The following is a 26,548-nucleotide window of genomic DNA, read 5'->3' as shown; positions in this document are numbered from 1 at the left end:
TTCCTTTCAAAATATTTTCTCTAAATAGTATTTTCTATGTAAATATTGTAATCTCAAGTTTTCTTGTGGAAGGGGGAGCCCTGTTTCTGCCCACTTGTAGGTTTAAATAAGTTAAAATAGTTCTGTAACTTTCAGATACAAGACCTGGAACACATTTTGGAGGATATAACTGAAAATGAGAATAAAGCACAGACTCTACACAATTGGCTGGAAGCTCAGAGTGACCGACTGAGATCTTTACAAACCCCAGCAAGTCTGATCTCTGCACAGAACACATTAGATGATTGCAAGGTAAAGCATTATATGTGTGATATTATTGTAGAAAACATATTTAGCACTTTGCTGAATCCAGACTAAAGAACTTCACAGATTTTAACAGAAAAAATGTAAAGGAATTTGCCATTTCCTAGAAGAATACTCCAAAGTAATTTTAATTAAAGCATAGGCGATGGAAAGCCAGATCCACTTTTAATGTGAATTGCTATTTTATGGGGGTTTTTCTCCAATTGAAGATGCATCTGCTGTTGTTCCGTGGTATTTGGAGTGTTGTGCAGCAGTATTGTAGATCTCGTTCTGAGATGCCTCCAAAAGAAGCAGTTCTCAGTTCAACACAGGCATGGCAAAAGCTATCAATTCCGTTAGTTTGAAGAGCTCTGTGGTGGAAGTGTTGTGGAAACTACACGGTCCCATTTGGAAAAATAGCAGTGCTCTCTACTCCCGCCCTAGAATGTAGTCTGTCTGCACCAGCCTCAAGAATCTGGGTGTCCTTTGGTTTTATTGTGGCTTTTTAGACATCAACTTCCTCAAAATTAGTACAGGTGCAGCCAGCTAATAATTGGCTCCTACTACGGTGGCAAGTTTGCTGGTTTCATTCAGTACAGTGTTCCTTCTCTAATTTTTAACATGGAATGTTTGTTCTTTCATTACCATGGTTACGTGTCTCTCTCGTGTAGTAGGGTGCTTTTATTGCCTAGAGTGCTCTGTTACACACCGAGTTACTTGTCTCTCTGAAGCACTCTGAAACGTTTTGAGGGGACAGAATGGAAGACAGACACAGGGTATCTTTGACTAGAACATTAACCTGCTCATAGCAAAGTGTGGTGCTAGGATGCAGGTGGCTAAAATGTTTCATTAAAATTATTTTGCTCAATAAAATTGAGGTTCAAATTTGAAAATGTTTTGGGGACAGTAATGGGGGGGCAGAAGGAAGTTGTGGCTTTAAGTGTAGTATTACAGGAAAATGTTACAGCCCATCGTGTGTATGGATATTTACTCATGTTGTGAGCTTTCCCCAGCATGTCAAGACTAGTCTATAATCTTGCTGATCGTGTTGAGGGGGCAAAGTTATTCTCCGACGCATCTCCATTGATTTCAGTGGGGTTTGCCCTGTGGGAGAAAATCTCTATCTAAGCGGACGAGCTGAAAATAACTTTCTAGAAGTTGTTAGGATGTCAGGGACCCTCATATTGCAAAATCAGTTCCTATTCAGTCTAAATCCTAAATTAGTCAGCTGGAGCAGAGGAGGACCCGAATGCTAACCTGCCCAAGGAAAAGTTCAGCTGCATTAATAGAAAAACTTTTTGCACCTGGAGAGGTACAGAGAGGCTTGCGTGGTGGCTGAGGAATCAGCTCCTGATGATTTCCTTCCCAAGCGTGGTGTCCAGTGCTTATGCTGACACTAAATGGACTGATTCTAGCTCTAGACTGTCTAAAGCAGCCGCTGTCATTTTGAATTCCTGTAAAGCAGTTGTTGTTTATCAGAGTTGAAATATGGTGGTGTTGCATGGCTGAAGAATTACACAGAATTGGTTTTAAACAAGGAATGTTTATTTAAGCTCTTCCTGCAGAAGGTTTTTTCTGTAATCTCATTAAAAGATCTTTATCTTCTTTTTTTTTTTTCCCTTTTTCTTCTTTTTTCATTTAGGAGCTAGAAAATCAACTTACAACTAAATGCAAAACTCTTGATGAGATCAAACAGAGTTTGGCTTTGAATGGTAGTGCAGAACAAACCCCAGAAGCTCTGTCTCTCAGGATAGCTGAGCTCTGTGAAACGGTGGACAGCATTGTAAGACAGGTAAAAGCTTTGTTTGCATTCAGATTTCCTCTGGTACGTATTCTTACCGCCAGTGTTATTAATCTTCATGGGATGGCAGGAGCTGGTACAAAAAAGATGCAAAGTGTTCCTTACTCTTCATCTTAACCTTCCTAGGAACTTCCTTTTAAGTCTGTACCATAACGTAAATTAATGTATTTCCAAGGTTGAGAGAGAAAAAAAAGTCTGATCTCAAATTAGTTTGAATACAGGAAGAGAAGTGACAGACCCCCATCTGCAGTATAAGAAAATAAAGAAATAGCACTGCTATTTTTCTGTCGAGTTGAAAATGGAAACCTTAAACTTTCTTACTCAATCTGCTTCTCTTTCATACCCTGGTCTTTCTCCCCTGTAGTACGCTGGTGGAAGCTGCCTGCTCCTGCCCCATTCTCACTACAGCTTTTTCATTTCCCAGTTACTCTTTCGTCCACACACCTGGATGGCTTTTGCTATCTTCAAATCCTATGTAGTTTCCAATCACTTCAAGGAGAGTCTGGCAGATTGGTTTCCCATGCAAATTGACTCCCCGACAGTTTGCATTTATAGTTATGCTATCTTTATACTTGGAACTGATCATTTTTATCTAGATGTAATTGATAGGCACAGAAGATATAATAATGAGTACATTTATGGATTTAAATTTGTGATAATGAATAACCATCTAATGCACAGGATTATACATGATGCAGTGATTGTGTTTATAGTTAAGATTGCCTTACACTTTCTATTATAAATGCCTTGCTTTTGTTCCTCAAAACTTTGTGAAACCTGAACCCTTTTGCTTGAACTCTTCCACGTGAGGTGTCGGTCCAGGATGGGTCTGCTGCTTCTTGTTTTAGGTTTCAACAGAAATGATGTGGCTGTTTCTTACCCAGAAAGTGGAGAAATTTTTGTGTGTATACATGATGAAAGTTTTTCCTTCTGCTGTAGAGCTGGGGATTGAAATTGGCAGGATTGACAGCCTAGTGCTTTTTTCTTCTTACAGTCACCATGGGTCACGTTATTTTTAGTATTTTTATGACTTAAGTATCAAACTTACAAACTGCAGAATGTTCTTACAGCCTAGTTGTCTGCATGTGCAAGGAAACACCGAGTGCAGCTTTCTTCCCATGGGTGACTGCTCTCAGCAGAGCCAGGCTGTGATTTGAAATATAGATCTAAGGAGATGTGACACCTTGATTGTATTGTCCGTAGGTTGATCTCAAGACTGTGAGTCTGTGGCCCAGAGACATTTCACGAGCACAGTGTCTTTCCATCTTCCTTGTGTGGGCAGTAATTAGCTGCAGGCTACGAAAAGCAATTAGAGATTCCTCCCACCTATACCATGATTCAAATGAGAATGGGGATGATTAATCCATCTACTCCTGCGTGCCTGGAACTAGGATACTAGGATACAATGAACCATGCAGCCTATTTAGCGTGCACTGTGGTGTAGAAAAGTCTTCATCTTCCATTGTGTGGATGCGTAGTCAGAACTGAAATCTGGTCCCATGGAGACATGCTTGTTTGCTTGCCTGGATTTCATGCTCTTCTCAAAGCATCTGGTACCGGCACGACTAAAAATAGATATTGAACTAGATGAATGTTTTGTCTAACCCAGGACATGCCTTATGTACTTACCTGATATAGAAGGATAAAAATGACAAATCACACTGAAGGAGGACTGCAATGCCTAGGAGTACACGGCAATTGGAAACCATGCTTGCCCTGATATAGATTAATTGACTGTAATAATGAGAGAGACACAGAAAACAAAGAGGATAGCTGTCATTTAATTTTATATGAGAATCATGAAGTTCCTCGACAGCGATTCAGGTGGACCTGTATTATCAGAGCACAATGGCATAAGAGGGATGATAGCTCTCCAGAGTATTGTAGTAGCATCTTCTTCCATACAAAACAATTTCTGTTTAAATTTTCATCAAAAGGAAACTTCATCTCTGGATCAAACTATCTGCTACCTAAGGAGATTAAGGCTCTCAACTTCCTCCCACTTCAGGCTGATTTTGGCAGGAAGGAATAAGCAGTTCATTATTTCAGAATTTTTACTTTTTGGGGGGTTCTGGAGTTGTGGTTGACAGAATAGCGCTACCTTGAACTCTGGTTAAATTTTTATTTCCAGCAAATTCTTATACTTCACTCTAAATACTGTTTACTGTTTGGTTTGAAGCCTGCACAATTCCTTACCGAGTAGGAAAATACTCCAACTTGTGAAATTCTTGTGGATTGTCATGGTCTGAGCACTGAGCTTAGATTTTTAAGTCACTTTAAAGGTGATTTATATGTCAGGACTACCCCAGAAATAGTAACAAAATTGGTTCGTTTGCAGGTTGCACAGTTAAAGACCTCAATGCAGTCAATACTGGAGCAGTGGAGAGTATATGATGAAGTTTATGCAGAAGTCAGCCTGATGACAACAAAATATTTGTACTGCATAGACCAGTGCAAACCTTCTGTGGTGTCATTGGAAGCTTTGAAACACCAGGTCAAAACTCTCCAGGTAAATCTACTGAAGTTGTCTTAATTCTGTACTTCCTTCTGTGCCTTTAAACAAATGAACAAACAAACTCCACTGAAAAAAAAAGATAAATTTATTTGAGCAACTTCCTCTTTGCTATAGTGCCATTGAAGTCAGTAGAATCTTTTTTATTTTTTTTTACCTCCAGGGACACTGAGGACTATTTTTAAAGTTCTTAATCTATTTAGCACTTAAGTTCAGCTTTGGTGCCATTTAGGTACCAAGGTTCAAGAGAGAAGTACAGGTCAGCTGCTACCATGTCTGCCTTACTGTGGGCTAGCAGAGCCTCCATTTTGGATTGCAAAGACCCCTTGATGTTTTATTCTACCACACACGCCGGAAGGCATCCCCGTATGAAGCTCCTCATGCTCCCTTGCACTGCAGAGTGCAGAGGGACATGTGCGCTCCACCACCATGCCTCATGCTAATGTCTACACAGTCCATGTCTAAGACACATGGACCACAGGAAGTTTGGCTGAAAATAAGGCTGTAGGTCGTTCATCTCCACAACTAATTGCTGTAATCGATTTTGCAGTCTCTTCAAGATGAATCGGAGAACAGTGAAGAAATTTGGGCCAAGCTCCAGGCTGCTGCCAGTAACCTGAAGAGGAACTGCTCCCCCTCTTTTGCAGAGATTATTGAACAGAAGTGCACAGAGGCACACGCTAGGTAAGCTTGCAAAAAAGACCCCCAGTTATAAGTATTTAGAAAAAAAAAAAAAAAAAGTTGCTGAAGCAGGACTTGAAAGACTGTCAGATTTTTAAATCTATATTAATATGACTTACATGTCTAAGGGTACCTCTGTGAAGAGTAGCTGATACTATCTTTTTCGACAGACCACAAAATGGTGCTGTGTCAGTGGGCTTTCAGTAACATGGGTGTGAATGCAAAGAAACTCCCACAGGAATCCTACACCAAATCATGTTTGGAGGAGCATCTACTACGAAAATTCTCTTTTCCTTTAATATGTTGGCAGGTGGAACTCAGTAAATGAAGACATCACAGATCAACTGCGGGCAGCACAAATGACCCTGCAGCTTTGGGAGCCCTTCGATACTTTATGCACTGAGGCAGCAGCCAAGTTAGAACAGCACAAAGAACAGTGTACTCAGCTCTTGGATGCTCACATGCCTGAGGATACCACGATAGAAACTCTGAAGCAGAGGATACAGGATATAAAGGTACGTGAATATGTTTCTGCTGCCTGGTACAAACCAGGATTTATTTTTGAGAAATGAATCAAAAGAACACCTTCTTCCCCTCTCCTCCCCCAAATCCAATCAGCGGAAAACAAAATCTATGGGGTTTTTTCCATTAACAGGCACCTTTGTATTTCCTTTAAATACTTTGACCATATTGTGAGACCAAACCAAACTAGAGTTAGCACAGGATGAGAAGAGAGCAGAAGGGAGCAATCATATTCCATCTCTGCCTCTTTCTACTTTATACAAAGAATCAGGCCCATGTTGGAAGGAATCATTAAACTGAGAATTATTTACTTTATGGGACACTGCTTGGGAGGAGAGATAATATCTACTAGAACAATAGCTGGGAAAAAGAGACCAGTTTTCCAGAACACAGGACCATCTTGAGGTCTTCTACAGTCTTCAGTTTGGTTTTATTTGGGTTTGGTATTTTTTTTGGCCTGGTCTGATAAGTTCACACATTTCTGAGCTCATTAGATTATTCTAAATGCTTCTGACTTTAGGCAAATGAGATCTCATGCTGAGACCACAGGGTACATTTGATTCTCTCATGCAGCAAAGCTGTCATTAGGTTCTGACATTTTTGGTTTCTTTAGACTGCAATAAAGAAATATAATAATCCTTATTTCAGGACAGAGCAATGATTCATCATGCTTTATGAACCTCTGGCCACATATTGGAAGAAGTCCAAAGTACTCCATTTTACATGTGGCCAATTAAGAAACTTTACATTATGGGAAAGAGAATTCATATACTTCTTCCCATGTCTGAAAAAACTGACAGCAGCAAAGCTTAGACCAAAACATTTTCACTTTCTTCTGATATATTAATGGCTTTGACATAAATTCATCAGTATGTCAGCCAAAAGGCACCACATTTTCTGGAAATTTTTGAAAGAATTTTGCACCTACTAAGACAGGCATGACCACTAGAGTGTCATTAGCTCTGTAAATGCTGTCCTGATATGTGTGGGTAGGACACACGGAATTCATTGTGGGTTTGGAAAGTGGTGAGTTAGAAGAATGGGATCAGTGATATAGAATATCAGTTATGTGTATTTGAAAATACAGGTTCATTACAAAACTGTATTTTAACCTCTTTAATCTTATTTTCCTTTAGTATACATTAGGAAAGATTATGGTTTTATGGAACTCTGTCACCAGAATAAATAAAAGTGAAGTCCTACGTAGAGAGTAAGAAATCAAATGGGTTGTTTACTAAATGGCTGAAGTGGCAGTTTTACAATATGATCCATTCCAAAGACAGCAGTCAGGAACTAAGAGCCATTTTGCTTTTTAGGGAAACATGGCTGCTCTTTGCTATCATTGAGAAGTCTGTGTTCGTTACTCACAGAAAAGACAATATACAGTGGCAAATTCCAGGGGGTTTCATGGCTAAAAGTAAATGACAGTTCTAGAAATAGGTACGTTTCAAGATGACATCTTGCCATTCCTTGTCCAGTTCAAAAAAACCAATCAAGTACATTGAACGAGTATAAAATGACTGCCTTTGTTCTTGTACTACCTTTAGAGTTTAATTTTATAGCATCATTTCTGTAGTAAAGGGGAACAAATGAAAGCAAAACCATAGTCCTTGGTCACTAAGGGATCCAAAGTACTGTTATGTTTGTAACATAATAGCATTTCTCATCTGCAGCATTGGCCAGTTTCTCCATCTGCTAGTGTAAATCCATTCTGTAGAGAGGGATATCCTGATTTCTCTCCTTAATCTCCTTTGTAGCAGTAGTATCCCACTGCCTGAAGTCACTGGTGTTCCATTGAACTTTGAACTGTGCCTTTCCCAGCACTAGAGTTAATGGATGCAATTCCCTTTATCAACTGAGTAAAAGACTGAAGCTTTCACCACAGCTGAATTTGGCTCCCGAAGGAGATCAACAAAAAGAGCTTAGTTACAGCAACAAAAGATACTAAATGAAAGTGGCACATGAATGACGATCCGATTCATTTGCTGACTTTTTTTTATTTCCCCTTCTCTCATCAGAATTTACAGCATGGCCTTGAAAACATAGCAGGATGCCGTACCCAGATTTCTTTGCTGGCTGATCAGATAAAACAGCAGGCTGGGACAGCTGCACAAGCCATTCTGTTGGAGAAGCTGCAGCCGCTCCAGAGGGCATCCTATTTCGAAAAGCTGTTGCAGAGGAAGTTAGAGGAATTTGAGGTATTTTTTTTAATATTACATTAGCTGTCAGTGTGAGGTAACTTCTTCACTAGACCCCTGTAGTTCTTGAATTGAAATGAAATTTCAATAAAATAAAGCTTGACAGTATGATCAACTATGTAAAGAAATAATCCATCAAGCCAGAGGGGCAGATGAAGGAAGAGTTTCACCGTTCTTACCTGCTTGTGTTGCTCTAACAAGCCTTTGTAAGAGGACCTATTACAGTCAAGCAGTACGGACCCTCAGATGATTACAGGTTAGGAAACATATTTTTATTCTATGAACTTCTAAGAAGTAAGCTATAAACTTCTCAGCTCTTTCCTGGAAAAACCTTAAGGGCTTGAGTTTGCTTTGATAAAAGTGCACACAATGCATCTAAAACCAAGCAGAAAACTGTGATCATTTGATGTCATTTTGAAGATCAGATTCACATCCCTGTTCAAGCAGCGTAGGGAGGGACCTGGATCCAGGTTTCCTTATATGATGCTCAGCTCACAGGAGTGCTGTGGGGTTGACTTCCCCTCTGCGCAGGTATTCCTGAGAAAACTTCCAAGCAAATGTACTGCTGTACATTTACTGATGTAAAACTAGTCTGTTCCTGTGAAAAAGTCTGGTTTCAATGAATTGTTCTGTTCTAAAGTAAACCTAAATTCATCAAGAAATTTTCAGCCAGCTCTATTTATGACTCCATCTACCAGCACAGTTCAATGGCTGGAAGCCAGATATCTTTGTGAAGATAACAGATTTCTCATATTCCCTGTGAACTTCTCGCTGCATGAAAAACTTCATTTCTGGGTAGTCATTTTCTCTGGTGTAACCCTGTAGCATTCCAACAGAACGGTCTATCTCCCCATGCCAATTTTTGCCATTCATTCCTTATTAAAAAGTTGGTGTTTCAGTGTACTTAGCGATGTGGAGCTTAATTCTTGCCAGAAAGAAAAAGCTTCCCTGGTGCTCTTCTCCCTGACCCAAAGAAACCAATCCAGTGAATAAAAAAGTTGAATTCCAGCCCTAGTTATTTCTCTCCACAGAGCTCAGGTAAGCTGCACAGCCTTGGCTGTAGGCACACATGTAGCTCAAAGGAAGCTTATTTTCACAAGTTTCTTCCCTCTGATAAACCTAAGTTTTGGTTTTCCAATTTCACAATAAATCAAACAGCCCAAAGCTACAAAAAGGTATTGCAGGTGCTCCTATTCCTTTCAGATAGAGATGAATCTCTCAGGATTTAGAGATTCAGTTTCTTGCTCTCTGCTTTGGCTTAAATTTTCCCCTTATACGGTGCAAAACCGGAAGAAGTTCAGTTAGTGAGTTAGAAATACATTGGAATTTGGATTTAACATCTGTTTGGTTTCCTGATGATACTGCTTATTGCTTCTTTTTGTATACTGAATATGTATATTAAATCACAATTAATGTAAATATGCAATATTTACTCTAGTTCAATCTTTTACAACTGGAGGATTTCAAGAACTGCCTTGAAACGCTGGAGGGTCAGGTCAAGAATTGCACAGATGCCTTTGATAGTCTTCGTCTAGAGGAAGAAACAGACAACTCCGAATTGCTCATGGTATGTTTGGATTCCCAAGTACAAAAAGATACATACTTAGGATTTAGGTGTCCATAGGATACCAGCTCATACCTACTTCAAGAAACTCTTTGTGTCCTAGGTATTGTAGTTATAGCATTTCCATCAGAGTAACTATAATCTCATCCAAAACACAAAAAGCAATGATTTACGTTCATAAAAACTCTAGATGTGCATTGCAGGCCAAATGCCTGCATGGAGGGGAGGAAAATCACATCAATTTGGGGTTGATGGGAGACCTTTTTCCCCAGCTTTGCTCTGGAGCTACCCTTTTGCCCTCAATGTAGGGTACAAAGTAAATCTGCAAGTACTAGCTCTTGAGTATCTGTTCAGTACTGTTGGAAGAAGGGGCTTTGTGTTAAGGGAATTGTGACTTTTGTTTCCTATATTCTTTGAAGTTAACGCAGAAGTGTTGGGGGGTTTTGGGTTAGCATTTTGGATGCATAACATTCAGATGCTTCCTACAGAAGAGGCTTCTATATTTCTTTGAAATGAAAGAAAGGCAGTGGTTTTTGCAATTAAGTTTTTTGGGTTTTTTTACTTCCAGAATCACACATTGGAACTTGCTGCGCTTTCTCCGAGCGTAGAGAGTTTGAATGAAGCAAGCCTTAAGCTGCCACTCAGTGACTTCACCCTGAAGAAAGTGCAGAGCCTGACTCGGCAGTGGAGTCAGAAAACAGCGACTGCTCTGGAACGCTGCAGGTCTGAAATGCAAACAAAAAATCACTGCTAACCATTTCCTTTTCTGTGAGGAAAGTCAAAACCAAATTAAAGCATGGGAATTCTTGCAATCTGTTTTCAGCTTTCTCAGGGGCTTTCCAAGTTGGATTCTTGTCCTTTCAACCTACATCCAGATTATTCAGTGGTTATTTGTATTCCAAGTCACTTGAAGCAAAAATCTGGATGTTCATAGGTGAAGAAGGTAGCAAAGTGCCAAGCAAAACCCTAGTATGTTAGTATTGCTAACCACTACGTTAGACCGTATGCAAACATATCCAGAAAAACCACCATCCACACAATAGTTTCTGATGATTTCCTTTGTTTTACAGTGTGCTTGAGGGAACTCAAAATGATGAAAAGAAATTCTTTCAGAAATGTGAAAACTGGATGAAATTCCTAGAAAAAATGAAAGAGGCCTTAAAATCAAATATTCCAGGACGGTTTGAAGAACTGCAGGAGCAACAGAGAGTATATGAGGTAAAGCTAACTCTAAAAATGGAAGCATCATCTTGAATGGTGAAGGTGGGGGGAAATCACTAGAAAATACTATGCCTTTTGAAAGTAAATTTGGGCAGAGTTTTACAGAGCATTTCACTCTTGAAATGTGGCCTTGTACTTATTCAGAGAAAAACTTTGAAATGTGAAAATCCTTTTCCAAAATGGATGGATTGCTTTTTTGCAGGGATCAGACCTTTAGGAGTGCGTCCTCAAGTGTCGCATCATGGAAGTCCTAGATTTCTCCAACCCTGAGGCTACTTGCCTGTCTGCCTGTCCTAGATTGCCTAGGCAGTTGGCCAGCGATCTGGCAGGAACCTTACCAGTTTCTGGAAGAACTGCATTTAAAACAAAATGTTTTCACAGCATATTTCTGTTTTGACCAGTTGTTAGATTTTGGTGGAAATCTGTTTCAAGGGCATTTTTCCAAACACTTGCTATTTGTTACGGAGAGTGAGCGCTTCACACGTGTATGACAGTATCCGTTCAGAGAAGGTACATTGCATGCTAACAGTAGCATGTGGATACAATTCTAAGCAAAGTGTCTATCTATAGACTTTGTACTGGTGGCAGGAGGATGGAAAAACAACCAAAATACAGAAAAAAAAAAAATCAAGTGGTAAATGCTAAGCATCTGTTAGGGTGAGCTTTGTGCTGCCACAGAGGACCAGAGCTTCACACTGCCCAACATACTGCTGCTTATTCCACGGGGTGTTAAGTCTCTGCATGTTAGTGACACTCATTAGGGTCCACAGAAATTTATTTTCTCTCTTTTACTTAGAACTCTCCAGTTCATTCATTGCAATGAAATTATTTATAGAATAAACTTTTGCTCGTTGTGATAAAGAGTAAATTCACCCTTATGTAGCTTTTTTTATACCTTTTCTATGGGATTCTGTCCAGATTACATTTCTCATGAACGAGGCCGGCAAACTTTAGGCTTCAGATTACCTGTAACATAGAGCTACTGGTGGGTTTTGATATTACATATGTGCAAATTCCTCCTGGTATCCAAAAAGTGTGGAATCTTTTAAGATGCATTTGACACTAGCACTTCAGAATAATAGAGCTTTCAGCATTTAAAATTAAATAAACGCTATCACTCTAAAATCAGCTTTCATAGCACGGGTTGTTCAGTGAATAGTTAAAACTGTTTTTCTCGTGGTATTTTCAGATGCTGCAAACTGAGATTTCCATAAATCAGCAGACATTTAATTCTATCATAGCAAAAGTTCTACTCTCATTGGAATCTGGAGAAGCAGAGAAAAGGTAATCTATATGTTTTTCTCCCTAAGTCTCTTCCTTGGAGTTGGTATTGAATCTTTGCTCTCCTAAGGACATAAATCCAAATTCTTGACTGGGTTCACCCTTTAAATAACCCCCTGGCACATTTTGCCAAAGTATGAGGAGGTGCAATGAGAAACAAACACGGATGCCTTGGCCAGACTGCATTTTGGATAGTAACTGGATGTTCTGCCTAACAAAAATAATTGCTCCTGAACAGGAGGCTTCCTTGTCTACTGCTACCCTGCAGTCATTGAAACTGTAACTCTGGTTGAGAAGCTACCTTCTTACAGAGGGTGAGGAGGATGCTGTGTGTGATGGATCCTTTCTCTCTTCCTAGACCTCTCTGCTTTTTAAAGTGCAGAGGTGTGAGGCTATCCATGTTGCCCCTGGCACACATGACAAAGCATTGACTCATCGGCCACACAGCCCAAAACATATGGTAGCTAAACCTGTTTTTTATCAGTATGATCTTATACTTTTCTCTTAATCAGTGTAGAGTGAGAAGCAGCAAGTAATATTTGTAAGCAGAGGTTCAACTGCCTCAGGCATTTCTGCTGTGAACACATTAGCCCTCTCTGCCAGAACTTGCTGCTTCCAGAGAGCTGGCAGGACAGTGTGTGCATTCCCTTCAGCCGCTTCAATATAAAGTCCATAGCTTGGCTTAAAGCTGCCAGGGAAGGTAGGGCTAAACTAAGCAAAGCTGCTGGATTTTTGTGTTGAAGCTAGCCGTACAAAGGTGTTTGTATACGAGCTAATCTGGGGGCCATGGCCTCCTGCAGAGGAGCAGAACTGATAGATGGAGGTTGTCTTAGCCACTCTGGCTAGAGCTGCTGGATCATCTAACTGTGTTGTAGGAGTGGCCAAAAAACTGCTTGAATGGGTTCAATAACAGCACAGAGCCTTTTCACTTTGCAGTTAGGTCCCACTGCTGTGGAATACAAGGATGGTTGAACTCCCGCTTACAGCCTGGTAAAAGCACAGATCAATTCTGCCACATAATCAGAGATGTTGTCTCACTTGCATTGACCACCTTCTTCTTCAGAGAAGTGTTTAGTGCGTACTGTTTCTGCGATTGCTGTACTATATATGTTCTATACCACAACAGCAAGAACGACTTGGATTATCCATTCTTGTATCATGTAAAAGGTTTTTTTTGATTGCTTAGAAGATGGAATACAGAGAGCAAGGCTGAGCTTAGGGCTGCATAGAGCTTTTTGCATAGTTGGGTATTATAATTGGAATACAATATTGCAAATGGAAATCCATCACAATTATTGTAAAATGCAGCCTTGATGTCAAAATATATTAACACTCAACACTTGTCATCTTCAGAACAGAGTTTATTTCCAAGCTCACGTTGCTGAAAGAGCAGTGGCAGAATGTTATCCGGATGGTTCAGCAGAGGAAGAAAGATATTGATGGACTCGTGAGCCAGTGGCAGCTCTTCAAGAGTTCCATGCGGAGTCTCAGCAGATTTCTTGCTGATACAAACAGCTTCCTCTTAGCAGTGAAGAGCCAGGACTGCTATAGCCTTTACCAGCTTCGCAATCTAATTCACTGTTTCAAGGTACTGTATTTATTTCTCATAAATCTAAAATCTGTGGGTTTTCTCAGACTGAAACAACTTCTGTCCAGTAAGGTAAAAAGCTTTGAAATCACGTGCTTTTTTGGGAAAAACAATTGCTGACGCTTTTTCTTAGAGCTGAGCACAGATGAGAAAACAGTGCCATTGTGAAAGGCTCATTAAAACTTCCTGGTCAACATTGTCATTTAGTAGCCTTGTACGCTTTAAAAATATTACTGATATGAACATGGAAACACAGGATACCCTCTAGGTCTGTACGCACCTTATTGACGTGGTTGCTGAATGCAGACCTTGCATTTTGCCTGAAGGAAGCAGGCACCTATGCGGCAAGATGGGCCGTGTGGGTCCTGTGTGTGCAGGGATGGGCAGGAGGTGCTGGGAGCAGAGGATAAAGCACTCGCAAAGAGGTCTGTCCTTTGAGCCACCACTCCAGGATGCACAGAACTGGGCAGCAGTTCTTCAGGGCAGTGAGTTCTGCATTTTACATGCAGGGGGAAAAAAATATTTCCCTTTGTTAATTTTGGGTATCTTGGTTTTCCATTTAATTATGCACCTCTTTGTTTTATAAGAAAGTAAAAACAAGCAGTGAACTTGATGGTTGCTTAAGGCAGTCTAAAACCTTTCAAAAATACATTATTGAATGCTATTTGCACAGTCCAAGATTTATTGTGTTCCCACACACCTAATGTTGATGGATTAACACATTACCAGTATTCCATTTGGCGCTTGCCCTATTTACTTCATCTTTACTTTTACCTGCTGTGTAAAGATGATTTTCAGTAGATTTTATAAGTTAGTGCTCATGCTTTTCCTTAGTGAGAAAAGCCAGAAAGTCTTCTCCCTCCTACTCCAAATTGCCTTTCCCTCCTGCTGCTGTTTTACAGAAAGAAACAATGATCATATCTGCTTGTGTTATAGCCCAATTTGTGTTGTAGGCAAATTATTATTGACAGCTTCACTTGGAGTGTGTCACAATTAACAGAGCTGTTATCTCTGAAAAAGTTGTCTTAGTTATTGATGCTAGAGGTGCTAACAGAACTTAAACTGTTTTTTATTCAGAATAACTCAGACAACTGAATTTCCATCTTTTTGTAACTGCTGCACTTTCACTCTATAGATTCAATCTGTGAAAAGGTATTGTAGACTTTTATAGATCAGAAGATCAGAAAGAATCTGATTTTTCTGAAATTAAAAAAGCGGATAGGAGAAGATCTATTCATTACTCTTTCATGAATGTGGACAAACTAGTGCCTTGTAACTCCCTTTGTGAGTCTTCACTTCTTCCCAAGTGAAATGCCAAGAGTGTGCTTCTAAAGCTTCCCAAGAACAGCTTAGAAACTTATTTTTTTTTTCTTTTAAAGAGTAAGGCAGTGATTCTTCAGAGGTGGCAAGCCATGTACTCCTTAATTATTGATGTCGGGGAGAAGTTACGCACTGTCTCCGATCCTGAGACCAATGCTGTTCTCCAAGAGGAGCTCAGCCAGTTACAGCAGAGTTGGGGGGACACCCAAGTCCAGCTGGAGAAGAAGAAGATGCAGCTCAGCAGCACTCTACAGGTAGATGATGCCCTTCCCAGGGAGGAGCAGCACCACTTTCCCTGGCGTTGGGTCTCAAGAGCTTCCCTGCCCCGCCGTCTCCAGGGCTGAGCTCTGTAGCAATAAGGCAAATGCTGAGCTGCTGCTCGCTGCAGAGGGGTCTCAGGGAAGTACCTGTCATGCACCATCAGGCCTTGTGGGAAGCTAAAACTGTGGTCCCTCAATTCTCCAAACGAAAATGGGGTTGGCATCCATTTGTTGCTACAATAGATGTTTTCCCGCTCTGATTTTTCTCATTTCCCCATGGCCTGGAGCTCTCTCCTGCTTTGGGCTGTGTAGCCTGAGCTAAAATTTAGCTTAGAGGGAGTTAGCATGACTTGTTGCTCATCCTGTTGTTGTCCCTCTAAACACAAGGGTAGGTCTTATTTAATTCCTTAGAGCAAGGAATTTGCTTTCATGGGTAGACAGCACATAGATATGTCTTAAAATTGAATACTGTCATCAATACAATCCCCAGCCCAAAAACTATGCTCAAAACCTCTCGGGCTGCACAAAACCAAATGAGCAGAAATACTCTGTAAGGCAAACATAAAATACAAGAGAGGGTTCCAGTTCTGTAAATCCATGCATCAAATTCTTGTGGGTGGCACTATGTATTAAAAAGAAAATCCAAATAACCAGAGCACATGATTGTTTACTTCAGTGGGTTGAAGAGGCTATTTTGTAGCATATCCACATGGTTCAATATGTCATGATAAAGTATCTCAACTTTCTATCGCTTCCCTGTTTCCTTGAACAGAGTTGGGACTGCTGTGAAAAGCAAATCAAGGAACTGGAAAGCAGGCTGCGAGAGCTGAAGGAGAAAGTAAAAGATCCACTTCCAGTTGAACATGAAGAGCTCTACAAAGCCAAGGAACACACTAAGGTATTGAACAGCCATATTGCACTTAAATAGATGTAGTCTTAGCACAACACCTGATCCCTGTAAAATCAGTTTTCCCCCTTACCTGCTCTTCACTGACACTGGATTTCTCTCCTTGCTACCATCCTGATTGCTGCCAATCTGCAAAGTCATAGAATCACAGAATGGTTTGAGTTGGAATGGACCTTCAAGACCATCTAGTTCCAACCCCCCTGCCATGGGCAGGGACACCCTCCACTAGACCAGGTTGCCCAAAGCCCCATCCAGCCTGGCCTTGAACACTTTCAGGGATGGGGCATCCACAGCTGCTTTGGGCAACCTGCTCTAGTGTCTTATTATCCTCATAGAGAAGAATTTCCTCCTACTTTCTAATCTAAATCTACCCTCCTTCAGCCCATGAAAGTCCAGCTGACCAAGAAGATTACGAGTAGAAGTGTTTGGATTTTTTTTCCTGCTTCTGCTCCCTTTCCACAGTGTGAATTTATAAAATAAGCAGTTCTTCAAACAAAAGGGAAAAAACTCCCTGGTCTCAGCTCAGTTGGCTGCTATCCTAATGGCTGAATCTCACTTTTTGTTTTCCAATCCATTTTGGACAGGGAGCTCCTCAGGCGAGAGACCTTGTAAGTCTGCAAAGCACCCTGCACACCTGCGGGATCCGAGCATAATTAAAGAGAAAGAAAATTAAGAGTAAGGGAGTGGCAAAAGCCCTTGCAGCCCATAGTGCACCATGAAAATTAAATGGCAAGGAAAACATTTCCAAAGGATAGGAGACATTTTGTCTGGACTGGTCAGTCTTTCATCATCCCTTTATGAAGTGAATTGTTGACCTATGTAGTGGGAACAAATAAGCTTATTAACAAGCCAAGGCTTTGAACTCATTATCAGCTGTCTGAAATCTTCTTTGTGAGTGCTGGCTGCCTTTCCCACGACAGCAGTCTTGCTGTAGCCCTGAATTATTTGTGAGATGGCAGCACACAGCTCCTGCCTCTTATTCCAGTGAGAGAAATTCAGCCACAGAGGTGTCGGGGTCAGACAGTGCCACTGCAGTGACGGCTCTTGAGTGTCACAGTATAATAAAATAAAGGACCAAAATGGCATGAGGGAGAAGGGATTTCACTCTTCTATGGAATAAAGCTGGTATTTTTTCTCAGGCATGGGCTTAATAGAGACTAGCAAAGTTCTGTGAAATTCCATCATTAGCTCCATTAATGCAGGGATGTGACCCTTGTTAAGATACAGAAATGCATGTGTGCACATCTGTAGGGAGTAATTTGTTGTGAGCTCAGGTAAATTTTAGTCTCAGGTTCGTTTGGGTTTTTTCCTCCAGTGTTGAAGCAGATCAGATTTTATTTTAATTTTTTTAATGATGTAGATAAGTGACAGGATCAAAAGACCTGTGAAAATGCTCACAGGGCTTGGAACCAGCACTTCTCCTGATACAAACACAAAGTTTTTTCCCTTTAAAATAAGACAGATTGGATCCTCTGTAATAATTTTTTTTTTGTTAGAGGAGCCTAGTGACACTTCCCAGCAACCGCCTTGCAAAATGGGACTTAGTACCTGGTGTGCAGGGTATCACGTTTCCCAGCTGCATGCAGGGGTGTCTCTGGTTTTTAGGTGACAAGTTTAACACTGATAAGGAAAATGCATAACCTTGCAATAAAGGGAAGGGGGAGCCAGGGGAACAAAGCAGAAGCTAGAGCATGTTTCTGGGAACGAGCAGTTGAAAAGCTCCACATTTCTGAACAAATCTACTGAAGTGCCGGTGAAATCATTCATTAGAGAAGGGAACCAATTTTAGTCTTTTAGCATTTAAATAAATAACCTGAAATCGGAACAAATGCAGGTGGAAAGTAATTTGGCCAAAATAATAATAATTAAAAAAAGCAAAGCCAAAGAAGTGGGCATGTTCCTTCCTGGATGTGAAACCCCAGGAGCTGCCCTGGAGCACGGGGAGCTGCAGGGGGTCAGGGCAGCGTTTTGGCGCTTGTGGGTGCACCAGTTAATCGGCAGCAGCTCGGCCCTGGGCTCCGACTGGGGTCCGGAGCCAAATCCCCAGGGACCCCGTCCGGTCCCGCCGGAGAGCGCAGCACAAGTGGCTGCACATTCCCCTCCTCTCCTCCCCCACAGGGCAGGCAGGGGATTAACGAGCAGGTTTGGAAACCAGAGGAGCTTAGTGCCAAGTCTTGTTCTGGGTGCGTTTCCATGCAGGAGCTGGAGCAGTCGCTGGCAGACTGGGCCCACAACATGAAGGAGCTGCGGGCCATGAAGGTGGAGCTGGCTCATTGCATCCTCACCGAGGACATGATGGTGCTCAAGGAGCAAGTGGAACATTTGCACAGGCAGTGGGAAGAGCTATGCTTGCGAGTAAGTCTTCCTCCTTCTCTGGGATTTTATAACGGGATATTGATAGAGCCTGGCAGAAAAGGGGGAGCGGGGTAGCAGACAGGATTTCTCTTGGGGTTGCCTCACTTTTGCAGTTTTGGGTGGAGATGGGGCTTCTGGTGCAGCTGACCAGGGCTGAAGTTTGCCCTTTGTTTCCTGGACACAGACTGCTGAGATTTTTTTTATTATTTTTTTTTATTTTTTTTTTTTTTGGCAAACCCTTTGTAACTAGTGACTGCCTGAGTTGCAGAGAGCTGAAATGCAGCTGTTTACTGAAATAGGTGCCTTTGTTCTGGGCTGCCAAAGGTCGGGCGGGGGGGGGGGAGCGGGGAGAGAGGGATAAACACAGGAATTGCCTGAGGGCATGAAGCAGGGAAAGGAAGGGGGAGGTCTTTGCAATCCGGTGTTAAAAAAATGCCAGGAGAGTTGATAAAACTTAGATGTGTTTAAATGCCAGCTTCTTGGGTTTAAACACATTAGGAACTGACTTGTCTTTTCTGTAGCAGTAAAATACTGTGAAACATTTGCATTCTTTGTGGCTTGTTGCTGTGTTACACTTCATTTAGTGCTGCATGTAAAATTGCTGGGGAACATTTACCAGCAAAGTCACATGAACTTGATTCATGAGGTTATTACGCAGTTCGAATGTGTGTTTACTTTGCCCCGTTAACAGGATTGGAAGAAGTAAAATACTTTGGGGTCTTAAGTTACTCTGGATGACTTTACATGCCAGCAAGCCAGACTCCTGCATCTCTTTACTCACAAGTCAATAGCTTTTATGTTAGAGTTTGTAAAGAAGTATTGAAGCAAGTTAATATTTCGTGTCTAACCCTTACTCAGGCAAAGCTAAAGCAATCTTGGTGGGAATATTGCCAGAGTAATGAACAGCTATGCTTATTTCACAAACTTTGGTGTGATGAAATAGTTATTTGGGTTTATTTTTTGTGTTGCAATGAAAAAGAAGAATTTAGTATCTTTGCCTTAAACTGGACAGTTAATCTACAACCAGTGTTTTCTCTGTTATTGTTTCTGAACTCTGGAAATAATTGCAGAGACACCCCATTCCTACCCCCCCAAGAAATATAGGCCATTATTTTTAAATCAAAAAGCCTGAACCATTTTCCTAATGGAAATCTGTAGTTAAGCCTATAAATGAGAGAACTTGTTGGTTTTCCTTTTTGGTGAATTGCTGATGCCTGCTGTTTAAACTGTGGTGAACAGCCCTGAAAATTCAGCTGTCTTTTGTATCTACCCCACTACAGCCTATCCAAGTAGCAATTTCCAGTAGTAATTTAAGTTCAAATGTTATTCAAAATTTCTATTTTAATTTCCTGAGGGAACAACGTTTAATTCAGTCTATCTTGGAGAGAAGAAAAGGGTGACATTAATGTGACTCTGTTAGGTACACAAAAATCTGTAGTGGGAGGAATCTATTCAGTGGTGCAGCGGAGGGCCATATGGAAATGTTTACGCAGCACTAATGAGCCCGCACTGATGCTCAGCGCTGGACAGGAGGGTGGGAAGGCAGATTTCATTGGTACTGCTGCTAGCACGACTGCTTTGTTTTGGCTAACAAATTAGAGGAGTCAAGATGTATTGTGTGAAAAAAAAAATATAAAATCATCTGCGATATCAGTGCAGAGAGGTGAAAGCCTTTAAGAGCGAGACGCAGCTGCAGCTGTCACGGCGATGGGAGCGGGGCAGCCAGATGCCTGTGCGGGACTGGGCAGAGACAAACGCACTTAGTGAGCAGATCCACTCAGGGGATTAGCATTTACATAGCAGCCTTTCAAGGTACATGTAGGTCAAAGATTTAACTATTCATATCAGCGAGTATCCTGTCCTGATGGATGCTAGTGTATGGCTTGGATGCCTGGGCCTTCATATTCTTTTAGCCTCCCTTGGGAATGCCCACATTGCTCCTGTATCACGCTGTGGATGCAAAACTGGTGCTGGTATCTTGGGGCAGCTGGTCCAATGCGAAAGTGCTCAAAGCCAGGCCTCGCTTGAAGGCCTCGTGTTCCTAGAACTTTGTCTTGGATTTTTTGGCTCATTCCTGTTTTACCCCCAATCTGTATTGCTTAGCCTGCTAAAAGGTGCTTCCTGCTCTTAAAATCCTGCCTTGCCACACGCTTAGCAGGCAAAAACAGAGTCAGGATCATTTCGGGATTTAACAATGGTTTTGCTGACATGTATAGTCTCTTCTTCCACGGACCAAGTTAACTTGCTTCCGCACATGGGAAATGCTGCAAGTGGTAGAGGAGGGATGAGACATTTACCCTTCATACTTCAGAGACTGAGGATACAAGGGAGCATCCCAGAGCAGAGACCCTCTTAGGGAGACTTTATGAGTTGTCCAGGAGACTCCTTCCCAGTGAGAACTTTGGAGATTGTTTCCCTCTGTCCTAAAACAGGCTTTTGGCCTCCTCTTTGCTTAGATCAGCATGAAAGATTTAGAAATCACTTTCACCTCCCTATTCCCTCCTTAAAAAAGTCAGAATTTAAAGGACAAAAGCAATATAGTGGGAAATCACTTGGTGCCTCCTGTTGATCCCGGTGTTACGTGGAGCTGGTCTTGCTTCCGCACAACACACTTAAACTTCAGTCTGAGGTACAAAGTAGTGTTAGAGATTAGTATATAGTAATTATATATTTTATATTCCTTCTTTCTTTGGTATTTTCAGGTTTTCACTGAGTAATATTTAAATTGTTATATAAGCTCATTATTTATAAAGCTGTCACTCAGTTCAGTTCTTTTGAGGGAGAGAATCTGGTGTTTGCTAGTCAACTTTTGGCCCTGCTATCCAAAATAAGATGTAATAACAATCTGCTTGCTGGCTTTGAAAAGAAAGCTAGAGATATTTGATAACTGCTCCTGCAAAATGGAATATGATCAAACGCAGACTAGGAATTAGAAGGCTCATAATTGCTGGTTTCCTTCCTGAGAAAGACATTGCCAGCAGTTAATGTGTGTGCTTATCCATAGGTGTCTCTGCGAAAGCAGGAGATCGAGGACAGACTGAATGCCTGGATTGTGTTCAATGAAAAGAATAAGGAACTGTGCTCCTGGCTGGTACAAATGGAAAGCAAAGTGTTGCAGACTGCAGATGTTAGCATTGAAGACATGATAGACAAATTGCAAAAGGTAAGTAGTAACTCCACTTTTCTTGAATTGCAGTCTGATAGCTCGTTGTAAAGACACCATTCTCTATTTCTTCCTTGCCTCTCGGGGGCGATACGTGATATAAAACCAGCACGTACAGGCTTTTGAGGGAAGATGAGCTTTTCTAGCCTCAGCTCTTTCCTTCTTCTTCGTGTTCGGACTTGGAGCATAGTGCAAAACAGAAATGCCACCTGACTGTATTTGGGTATGGAGTGTGATGTATGTGAGTTGGGGTGGGGGGTCTGGGTTGTTGGGCACATGTGCACGCACTGCCCTGCTCAGAGCCTGCCCTGCTGGGGATCAGTGGTGTCCTGGGAGCGTCTCACCACCTCCACCTGTCTCAGCAGTTACGAAACTGGTAGTCAGAGGGTGAAGAAGAGATTGAAGGATGGGGTAGGTTTTACATCAGGCGAACAAGAGCTTACCACAACCAAAAATAAAACCTGATTCTGCCTCTTCTCCTTGGTAGTCAATGCAGTTAGTGCTTTCTAATACTGTCTTATTAGCTTGATTTTAAACGGGACCATTATTTTGCTGCAGTGTTCCTCAACATGGCTTAAAGGTCTCAATATCTAATCCCAGATCTCCTCTGGTTAAGAATACCAGCAAAATAAAGCCATCCTAGACTTGAATTTGGGTTCTTTTGAGGTAGCTTAATTGAAAAATTACATTAAATCAGGAAAGCAGAGGCAAAATTAGAACATTAAACTGCTATTTTTAGGAGTACTTACTCCTGGCACTTGCAAGTCTTTAAGCTGCTTATTTTTTCATAATGGCTTCATTGTGAGAGTGCTTTTCCAATGAGGGTTGGGTTTTTTTTAATTTAAGTGAAAGAGTTCTACATGCTAATGTAGAAACCTCAGCCATTCCAAGCCAAATCTGACTTAACATCACATGGGAAAAGAAACAGATAGTTTTGGTTGGGTTTTCTTGTTTTGTTTTGCACAGAAATTAAGCAATGTTTGCGTATATTTATCAGGATTGCATGGAAGAAATAAACCTGTTCAGTGAAAATAAGCTTCACTTGAAACAAATGGGCGATCAGCTAATCAGAGCTAGCAACAAGAGCCGAGTTGCAGAAATAGATGATAAACTCAACAAAATCAATGATCGCTGGCAGCATCTCTTTGATGTCATTGGAGCACGGTAAGAAAATGATTTTCAATGTTTTATATGAGATAAGAGTCAGAGTCAGATGGTCCTTGACCATCAGAAACAGACTGACACGACTTTTCAGTTCTGTTGAAATTTATTATTGAGAGTCAAATTAAACTGAAGTTAATGCTTTTTTGTTCTGACTTGTTGCTGTATTACAACACCAAATGTCTTAATTTATCTAATGGCAGAGGGCAGGATGTAAGAATTAATATAAAATATAATTTTAATCATGGGAGCTATGTAAAAGGAAGGGTCAAAGTGATTTCTCTGTTGTATGCGTTGAATTGCAACTTAATTTTAAGGCAGTATGGTAGGAATTCATTTGGGCACTTTAGGACAACCTCCTGTTTTACAACAAGCCTCTCTTTCACCCTGTACCTGAATGCACAGAGTTTGGGAATAGATTCCTGGCCTATCTCTGTAGACAGTCCGTTTTATATAAAGATAATGTTCTTTTTTTACGTTCAAAAGTGTATGAAATTTCATTTAATATTAGTGCTATTTCTTTACTCAGTCTGTTTCCTAAAAACAACTGTAAGACCAAACCACGAATCTATTTTTTAAATTCAGGATCTTCTGCATGGTAGTGAAACGGAAAATACTATCAGTTGAAATTGAAACAAAACCCTGCGTTGCCCAGGCAATGACCTCTTCTTAAAGGATTAAACATCTTTATTATACTTGACAGAGTTAAGAACATCATGATCATTTTAGTATTAGCCTTACTGAGACGATCCCATTTCACTATTATCTCTGAGTTTCTGCCACAGCTTGGGAGGAAGATGCTGGGCTGGTCTTACCACCTGCCCAAGTTTCTTAGTAATCCAGAAATAGTTACGGCTAACACCAAATTAGTATTGGCCTAAACTTCTCTCCCAAGGTTGTGTTTCACCTGTAACCCTTCTCTGTGGGCCTGCAGAAGCTCTCTTGCTCAGTTATCATTTGGAACAGGTAAGGCAGGTAGTTGTGCTGTGGCAATGTAGTGCTAAGTGTGTTGGATCATAATCAGGAATGAGATCTGAATTAATGGTGACACATGAGCCATGAATGATTAAGCAGAAGCTGCCTTCTTAAGATCTAACGCTTTGCAGATAGTCTTGCAATGGTTTGTTTCAAGGTGTCTTTTTATTTGATCTGCTGTAGGAAAGAAAGCTTCGCTTTTGTAACAGCACATTTTCTGTTCTCATCTTATGGTAATATGACACTTTAAAACACTTTTATGATCGTTTGTGTTCTGCTGTGTGTTAGTTTTGAATTGTAGCAATTTTTAAATGCAGATTAAAATGTACTATTTTAAAACTGAGGTAAACGTGGCACATGTCTAGTAATATTTATGCTAAAGAACTGGTGGGATATTTAGAGAGAGATCTGGCAGTCTTATTCAAGTAGTCTGTGACAACAGAGCACTTGTTTGTCTACCTGAGCTGTCTTAAATCTTTACATTCAGACAAGTGTATGGTGATGCTTTGAGGTACGTTAATGCGGATTTCCCTGGAGCATCAGCGTAGCTCCCAGTATTGGATATCCAAGTGGATATTGCGGCTGTTGGGGAGTTGGTGTGATGCTTTATCATTGTTCCTGTGTTCTTAATCCCGAAACGTCTGGAACACACTGGCTTCTACTTGTGATTTCCACTAACTTTGTGCTCAGGATCAGGGTAATGAACTGAAAGGACCTGCCAAAATGTGGTTTTAAGCAGCTCCCTCAGTGGTCCAAGATCATCAGGCAGCCCTATAGGCTCTGCTAGTCCTCTTGGACTTAATACTAACAGAGGTTCAGTGTATTGCAGCGTTTTGCAGCATGGATATAGTACCTCTCCTCACTCATCTAATCGACGTCTCTTAAGCTTGGCTCACAGCTCGGCTGTTCTCAGCTGCTCAGCAATAAATAATACCAGGCTAGACGCTCACAACAGAGTCTGAGTGCGGTCGTAGGAGTTAATTTTGCCCTGTTTACAACCTTGTGACTTTCTGTTTTGGGATCGCTGCTATGGTGGTGGCTTGCTGCTGAGATTTGAATTCTGAAGGAATTAAATTAGACTTCAGTTGACTGAAATTTCTACCTCACCCACAGGTATGCTTTGGGGCTTTAAAGAGGAGGCTCCCCCTGTGCTTTTGGGTAGCCTCTCTTAAGCTCGGGCAATGGAGAGGAGGCAGCAGATCTACCGATCACAGATGTGACTCAGGTTGGGCCTCTTCATGGGGGAGCAGAGCAGAGCAAGGAACCTTGGGCTAGAGGCAACCTGTGAGCATGGGTTGCCATGCCCCATGATGATAGACTGTCTCCTTCCTTTTCAGTTTGCCTTTGCAAAAACTTTAAAAAATATATTGTATTTAAGCTGTGCTGAAAGAGCACATGAAAATAGAGTGGTGGCAAAATTTGTGTTGACCCTTGTCATGGTTTAGCCCCGTCCGGCAGCTGAGCATCAGGTGGCCGCTCACTCACCCCTCCCACCCTTTGAGATGGGGAGGAGAATTGGAATAAAAAGGCAAACTCATGGGTTGGGATAGGGACAGTTTACTGGGACAGCAAAGGAAGAGGAAAACAACACCAACAGTACTTAGAATATACAAAGCCGGTGATACGCAATGCTCCTCCCTGGCCAGCCCCCTTTATATACTGAGTGTGAGTCCTATGGTATGGAATACCCCTCTGACTACTTTGGGTCAGCTGTCCTGGCTGCGTCCCTCCCCAGCTTCTTGTGAAAATTAACTCTATCACAGCCGAAAACCAGGACAGCCCTGTTGCATGAAGCCATCGCAATTCGGACATCTTCACAGGATCTCAAACATCCACCGTCACCAGTTTCATTCACCGGATAGGATGGGTCGGAGCCTGTGAGGCGTGGTATGGGGGCTGTGCCCCCACTGCTGCCCGGCAGAAGAGAGACTGCAGTGCTGCACAACTGCTGCTGCGGCAGCATACCCGGATGAAGCCTGTTGTATTGGGCACTGCTTCATTTCTTGGGGAAGATAAAAGGGATAGAGGAAATGCTTCAGGGCAGAACTGCCAGAGGGTCTTAGAGGGTTTGGTGAAGGAGGTAGGAGAATGCTGCTTGGAGGGAAATGATGAATTTTGGCTGTGACAGGGAGGGAGGCAATCTTCTCTTGCTCCTGAAAAAGCTACTTGCAGGAACAGCACCTCTGTGAAATGAGGTGGGTTTTGCTCCTGGCTTTTCAGATGAGTAGCAGTGGCAAGTAAATTGAAGTGAAAATTTTCTGAGGTTTTGGGTGCCAAATCTATGACTACTTGAAACTTTTTTTGACAAGTATTACGACTTCAGCACTTTCTGTTAAAGACATAACCAGCTGCTGCCTTTATCCGCACTTGCGGGTGTACCACAGCCCACTGCACCGCTTCCCTTGCCCTCAGTGGGTGTCCGTCACTAGGGTAGGGACCAAATCTCACACGCTGTCTTCATGGCCGGCCAAGACTTGGGCAGTAAGTAAACTACGGAGCTATGCACTGAGTAGGAGGAGAAAACGTAAGTTGAATAGCTGTGTATTCAAAGCCAATCCTCCATCCTGGGTGCTGAATCTTTCTAGTGGACAAGCACTTTATGATCCTGTGGTTAAAGACTGTAAAATAACCCATATCCACAAGGGAGTCTAATCGAGATTTATAGGCAATTTCAGTTCTGTGGTTTCTAGTGTCTCCAAGGTTGACCCTGCAACCTGAGTAACATTTTATCTTTTCTGTAGCGCAGTGTATGTCTGT

At 41.5% G+C, this 26,548-nt stretch overlaps 1 protein-coding gene across 6 annotated transcripts in view; it reads left to right on the top strand.

Moving 5' to 3' along the window:
* The window catches only part of SYNE2 (spectrin repeat containing nuclear envelope protein 2), a 201,830-nt gene that overhangs the window by 144,083 nt on the left and 31,199 nt on the right, over positions 1-26,548 (top strand). For all 6 annotated transcript variants that reach the window (XM_054825951.1, XM_054825955.1, XM_054825950.1 and 3 more), the window contains exons 86-101: positions 136-291; positions 1,925-2,074; positions 4,422-4,592; positions 5,146-5,279; positions 5,587-5,791; positions 7,817-7,996; positions 9,435-9,563; positions 10,129-10,283; positions 10,631-10,778; positions 11,971-12,065; positions 13,416-13,650; positions 15,030-15,224; positions 16,003-16,128; positions 18,337-18,492; positions 21,497-21,655; positions 22,653-22,819. In XM_054825951.1, the coding sequence (XP_054681926.1) occupies positions 136-291; positions 1,925-2,074; positions 4,422-4,592; positions 5,146-5,279; positions 5,587-5,791; positions 7,817-7,996; positions 9,435-9,563; positions 10,129-10,283; positions 10,631-10,778; positions 11,971-12,065; positions 13,416-13,650; positions 15,030-15,224; positions 16,003-16,128; positions 18,337-18,492; positions 21,497-21,655; positions 22,653-22,819 (2,561 nt within the window). The remainder of the gene's footprint in view (positions 1-135; positions 292-1,924; positions 2,075-4,421; positions 4,593-5,145; positions 5,280-5,586; positions 5,792-7,816; positions 7,997-9,434; positions 9,564-10,128; positions 10,284-10,630; positions 10,779-11,970; positions 12,066-13,415; positions 13,651-15,029; positions 15,225-16,002; positions 16,129-18,336; positions 18,493-21,496; positions 21,656-22,652; positions 22,820-26,548) is intronic.

This window comes from Grus americana, chromosome 5 (assembly GCF_028858705.1).
Source record: "Grus americana isolate bGruAme1 chromosome 5, bGruAme1.mat, whole genome shotgun sequence".
NCBI lineage: Eukaryota > Metazoa > Chordata > Aves > Gruiformes > Gruidae > Grus > Grus americana.
The sequence above is the reverse complement of the archived record's forward strand: the minus strand, read 5'-3'. Positions and strand labels throughout refer to the sequence as shown.